The following is a 6,248-nucleotide window of genomic DNA, read 5'->3' as shown; positions in this document are numbered from 1 at the left end:
TTCTAAGGCCCCTCCCAGCTCTGACATCCCTGTTCTAAGGGCCCTCCCATCCCTGACATCCCCTGTTCTAAGGGCCCTCCCAGCTCTTACATCCCCTGTTCTAAGGCCCCTCCCAGCTCTGACATCCTCTGTTCTAAGACCTCTCCCAGCCTTGACACCCCCTGTTCTAAGTCCCTTCTCAGAACTAATAGCTTATGCTATTTCTGGGCTCCTTTCCAAGTCTGATATTCTTATAGATTTAATGGATTCCAAGGTCGTGTGTGGATCTAGAACTCTACATTCCCCATTCTAGCTGGAGAGTGGCTTGCTCTTCTGAGAAAGGAGAGATGTGGGCTGTGGAGGGAGTGGCTGGTTAGCCTGGAGTGGGGACAAGGGGAGACCTTGGCACCTACTTGTCCACAAAGAGGGCAGGGGAGTCGGGCCTCGTGGACTCCAGGTCCTGCATGGCATTCCACTCGTTGATGCAGCTCTGATCAGAGCCAATGCAGCTCTCATAGTAGGTGGCCCACACCAGGGCCATGCCTCCAGGGAAGTAGTTGTATCTGCGAGCCACCTCACAGGCCTTGTGCAGAATCTGGAGAGCAGACCTACAGGTGGAGAAAGACAGAGGATGAGACCCGGCGATTCGCAAGGGAGAATTTATCAAGAGCCAATTATGTCAGGGCGGTTAGGTGACTCAGTGGACAGAGCACCGGGCCTGGAGTCAGAAGGGCTTGAGGGCAAATCCAGCCTCAGACACTTGACACTTATTAGCTGTGTGAACTTGGACAAGTCACTTAACCCCGACTGCCTCACCAAAATAACCCCCCAAAACAATTATGTGCACTGCTCAGGGGATGCAAAGATAAACTCATGGAGCTTTTATTCTGCTCCCTCCTTGTTCAGTCCTGCCCAACTCTTCATGACCCCACTTGGGGGGGCAGAGACTGGCCTGGTTTGTCATTTCCTCTTCAGCTCATTTTACAGAGGAGGAAACTGAGGCCCAGAGTATTCAAAGTGATTTAAGATTATCATATGGTAGACTGAGAGCTGCAGCCCAACCCCCGCATTGTGCAGAGGCCCACAAAGGTGGATCATCTGCCCAAGATCCTCCAGGTAGGAAACAGCAGACTGGCCCTGTCTCAGACCCAGGTACTCTGGCTCCACATCTAAGGCTCCTGTTCCTGCACCACGCTGACCTCGTGTCCTCCAAGGCAGTGGGACAGCCCCATCCCACTTTAATCCAGCTTTGTATTTACATGACACTTAAAGCTTCCTGTCCACAGCCCTGTGAAGTGGGAATGTTATTCTCATTCAAAAGGTGAACCAACTGCCACCCAGATTACTCCCAGCTCTCGTTTTAGGAGCCTAGGATTCTTTTCTCTTTTCTCATGCCATGGTTTACCTTAGAAAAGTTCCAAGAGTCAGAATGACTTCTGCAGTTGCCATTATCATAAAGATATTAACCGCAGTGGCATCTCCATGATGGATTCCTAGCCTACAAAAGCCTGATTTCCCTCTTAGACCAATGAGAGTAAGCTCTGGAAGGGATGCAGGCTGGGAACAAAGAGGGGGAGGCCATCGGGGTGGGGGGTTGGTCTGCTCATTTTGGAAGCCCCAGCCCCAGCATCTCCTAAGTGGGTGTGCTGAATGTGACATGAAGAATACAAGAGGGTAACGTCAGAGTAGGGGCAGGAATGGAACGGACCTTCCAGAGACAGCTGTCGGATGTACTACAACCAAATGTAGGTCCAGGACCCTCTGAACAGGCTCTCAAGCATCCCTGTGAATCTGGAACACTCACTTCCTCCCTGAGGGTCTCATTTTAATTGGATCGGAGATGTACAGCTAAAAAGGACCTTAAAAGCCAGCTAAGCTGCCTCACTGTACAGATGGGGAAAGAGGCTGACAGTGCAGAGTGACTTGCCCAGGGCTGTATAGTTAGTAAGTGTCTAGGGGAGAATTTGAACTCAGGTCTTCCTGACTCTAAGGACATAAAACTATTCACTGATTCAGATGACCTTTTCTCTATGTGAAAATGAAGGAATGGGACTAGAAGACCATAAAAATTCATTTCTAGAAATAACATTCACTAAGGCCCCTCCCAGCTCTGACATCCTCTGTTCTAAGGCCCCTCTCGGTTCTGGCATCCTCTGTTCTAAGGCCCTTCCCAACTCTGACATCCCCTGTTCTAAGGCCCCTCCCAGCCCTGATATCCCCTGTTCTAAGGGCCCTCCCAGCTCACTTCTTGTAGGATGCCACTGAGTGGCGCAAAGAAAAGCCCTTGACAGTCACTAAATAAAACCACTGAGCAATGTCTAACTTGCTGGCCTGAGCCCTGTCCCACTGATGTCCATTCAGGAGAGCTAAGCCAGCCTATGGGGCGAGCGCTGGTAAATGATGCTTCTTCCTGTTTCTCCCATCAGCCTAGGAGAATGGACATTGACACTTACCACATGGCCTGGACAGACACAGGCTTAAAGACGTGCATTCTTCCCGCTGTGCTCACACTGAAGCCACTGAGAAAAAGAAAGAAAAATAAACGCGCTACATGGGAGAAATGACACTCTCTAAACAAATGAGGCTGGGACTGGGACTGGGCCACACCTGTCTGCTGCTGGGCTGGGGCGCCAGCGGCATGGCCACAAGGGAGGCCCTCCAGTGCTCTGGGAATGGACAGAACTGCAGAGAAACAACAGCCTGCTGGGGTGCTGGGAAGAGCGAGGAGCCTGGGACATGGGAGACCCAGCTTCCAGTGGCAGCTCTGCTACGGACAAGGACGTGGAAATCAGACAAGACGGGCCTCTGGGGAACGAGCGTTCCTCTAAGTCAGGAGTTTGTTCTGGATAGCCACAAAGGCCACTTCCAGCCCTGACGTCCCCTGTTCTAAGGTCCTTCCCAGATGTGACATCCCCTGTTCTAAGGCTCCTCCCAGTTCTAACATCCCCTGTTCTAAGGTCCCTCCCAGCTCTGACATTCTCTGTTCTAAGGCCCCTCTGGGATCTGGCGTTTTATGCCAGCTCTTCCAAGGTTCCTTCTAATCCTAACATGTTGTGATTCTACTCATTCTTTCCCTTTCCGTCTTCTCTTCCTCCCTTTAAAAATGGTCTCATTCTGAAAACCAGCCAGGCTGTGGCTTTAGGCTTCATTTCCTACTGAAGGTCTTCACTAACTGAACCCTTTTCCATACGGGCCCAAGACGGCACCCAGCCTCACTCCCCCCAACACATTTTGGCCCCAGTGAAGGATGGTTACATCTTTCACTGCCTTGGTTGAGGTGGGCTGCCCCAAGCTGGAGGTCTTTATGTACAGGCCATCTGTGGGACACCTCATCCAGAGATGGGTTGGACTATGTCTGAGGTCCCTCCTACTGTCGAGTCCATAACTCCCAAGCCATGAGGGACTTTGTGAGCGATACTCCCCTACGGGGGATGGAATGAGAGGTCCAGGCCTTCCTCCAGGGCCCTCCTCAAAGGGAGCCCTCTCTAATCCCACTCACCCATCTCCATCGAGGTGTATCTTGGTGTCACTCCACAGACGCAGGACCATCCCGATGGTGCAGCTCGTGCTGTGGGGAAGAGGAGGCAGATGAGAGCTTACACAGGGCCTCATGAGCTTGCAGCGTTCCTGCACCCCAGTCCCCCAACCAGCCCTCCGTGCTCCTATTGGAAAAAGAATAGAACAGTCAAGGGTCCCAAGGACTCAGGATGGAACCAGCATGGGAAAGGTCAAGAACTAGACCTAGAAGAAAAAGGGGGCTCAGGTGACATTTAGTAATAACCCCCTCCCCTCATTTTACATCAGAGGAAATTGAGGCCAGAGAAGATAAAAGACCAGACTTAGAATTGACAGGGACTTTAGAGGTGCATTTTACAGGAGAGGAAACTGAGGCCAGAGAAGTCATAAGATCACAGACTTAGAAAGGAGGCTGCCTAATCCAACCCCATCATTCTCTAGAAAATAAAATCGAGACCCAGAGAGCTAAGGTGACTTTCCCTAAAACATACAGATAATGTGTGGCACAGCCAGGGATTGGTTCTGGAATTTAAAGACCTAACCTCTGACACCACCTATGTGACCTTGGGAAAGTCACTGAACTTCCCTGGGCCTCACCTTCCTCATCTGTACAGTGCCTTAGACTCCTACATCCTTTCCAGTTCTAGACCTGCAATCCTGGGACTTTTTTTGTTTTGTTTGGATTCTACTGTATTTTTATTTATTTTATTAAATATTTACCAATTACCGCTGGTGGCTGTGGCCCAAGGGGTCTGACACCTCTACCCTAGAGGCCAATCTCTCCTCTCTTTTCCTTCCCTCTCCTCTCATTTCCTCTATTCTCTCACTTGGTGATTTTATCTCGCTCCCATTATCATCTCTACAGATGATGCCCAGACTGCACATTCAACCCTCTACTGAGCTCCAGTCTCCCATCTCCAAATACCTCTTGGACTGGGGCGGCTAGGTGGCACAATGAATAGAGCATGGTCTTGGAGTCAGGAGGACCTGAGTTCAAATTCTGCCTCAGACACTTAACACACACACACAAAAAAAAAACTAGCCATGTGACCTTGGGCAAGTCACTTAACCCCAAGTGCCTTACCTTTCCCCCTCCAAAAAGTAAAAAAAAAACAAAAAACAAAAACCTATTGGATATTTCCAAGTGGATGTCCCATAGACACCCCAGATTCCGCATGTCCAAACTAGACCTCCTTATCTTCCTGTCCACAGTGGTCCCTTGGTTTCCATTTCTATGAAAGGTCTGACCAACCTTCTGGTCTCCCAGGCTCACAATCTCAACGCGACCTAACCAACCAGCTGCCAAGTCCAGTTGTTTCTGTCTTGACAACATCTCTCATGCTCATTCCCTTCTCCAATCACAGAGAGCCACCAGCCTAAGTCAGGCCCTAATTAGAACAGCAGCCTAACTGGTCTTAGAACTCTCTGCTCTCAAAGGGATCCTTCAGAGTTGCCAAAGTGATTTTCCCAAAGCCCAAGTCTTGTGATGTCACTCCTGTACTCAATAAACGCAAATGGCTCCCTATTACCTCTAGGGTGTCAAATGTGCACTTTTCTGTAAAGCCCTATACAACCTGGCTTCATTTTGTTAGTCTTATTAAATTACTCCCCTCTAGAATCCAGAAGGGACAGCTAGGTGGCACAATAGATAGAGGGCCAGGTCTGGAATAGGGAAGATTCCTCTTGCTGAATTCAAATCTGGCTTCAGACGCTTCCTAGCTGTGTGACCCTGGGCAAGTCACTTCACCTTGTTTACCTCAGTTTCTTCATCTGTCAAATGAACTGGAAAGGAAATGGCAAACCACTCCAGTATCTTTGCCAAGAAAACCCCAAAGGGGGTCACAGAGAATCAACATGATTGAAAAATGACTGATCAAAAACAAGAACGACCTTTCTTGCTGCTCTTTACATATGACAGCTCATCCCCCATGGCCGGGCTGTTGCACAGGCAATGCCCCCTGCCTGCAATGAACTCCCTCATTTCCTCTTAACAATCCCCAGTTTCCTTGAAAGCTTAGCTGACTTTACCTCCTACATAAGGATGCTCATAACTGCTCACAGCCGTGAGTGCAGCCAGGAGGACAAAGCCCACCTGGTACTTTCCCTATGTATATTACACACATGTTTGTATGTATACATGTTGTCTCCCAGGAGAGAATGTAAGCACCCTGAGGGCAGGAACAGCTTCACTTTTGTCTTTGTTTTTCCAAAAATAAGCCTGGTGCCCGGCATACCTGGACTGTCATAAATCCTTGTCAACTTATGGACAGATTTCATTATTTTTTTATTTTATTTTATTTTTTTGCTTTTTGGAGGGGGAAGGTAGGGCAATTGGGGTTAAGTGACTTGCCCAAGGTCACATGGCTAGTTATTTTGTGTTAAGTGTTTGAGGATGGATTTGAACTCAGGTCCTCCTGACTTCAGGACCGTGCTCTATTCACTGTGCCACCTAGCCACTCCTCAATTTCATTGTTAGGAAATAAGACCCTAAATTTGGAGATGGAAAGGACCTCAGGGGCCAAGTCCAACCCCCTAATTTTTACAGATGAGGAAACTGAGGCTCAGAAGGATTAAATAATATATCTCTGACCACATAGCTAAGAAGTATCAGAGACAGGATTTGGATCCCCAAAATCAGAATTGTCTCTGTTCTAAATCTACTCTCAGCCCTGCCATCCCCTGTCCTAAGGCCCCTCCCAACCCTGCCATCCCCTGTCCTAAGGCCCCTCCCAGCCCTGACATCCCCTGTCCTA

The 6,248-nt window shown here is 49.2% G+C and overlaps 2 protein-coding genes across 3 annotated transcripts in view; both read right to left on the bottom strand.

The window, feature by feature from the left end:
* The window catches only part of CORO1C (coronin 1C), a 544,511-nt gene that overhangs the window by 152,801 nt on the left and 385,462 nt on the right, over positions 1-6,248 (bottom strand). The gene's annotated exons all lie outside the window — the stretch shown is intronic.
* SSH1 (slingshot protein phosphatase 1) overlaps positions 1-6,248 on the bottom strand; it is a 101,790-nt gene that overhangs the window by 30,766 nt on the left and 64,776 nt on the right. For both annotated transcript variants that reach the window (XM_069081518.1, XM_069081519.1), the window contains 3 exons: positions 3,479-3,547; positions 2,433-2,498; positions 393-587 (listed from right to left, as the gene is read on the bottom strand). In XM_069081518.1, coding sequence (XP_068937619.1) covers positions 393-587; positions 2,433-2,498; positions 3,479-3,547 — 330 coding nt within the window. The remainder of the gene's footprint in view (positions 1-392; positions 588-2,432; positions 2,499-3,478; positions 3,548-6,248) is intronic.

Source organism: Petaurus breviceps, unplaced genomic scaffold (genome assembly GCF_028583685.1).
Source record: "Petaurus breviceps papuanus isolate PSGF00001 unplaced genomic scaffold, PetGlider_PUasm1.0 99, whole genome shotgun sequence".
NCBI classification, from domain to species: Eukaryota; Metazoa; Chordata; class Mammalia; order Diprotodontia; family Petauridae; genus Petaurus; species Petaurus breviceps.
Note: the sequence above shows the minus strand (reverse complement) of the source record. Positions and strands in the feature narration are given on the sequence as shown.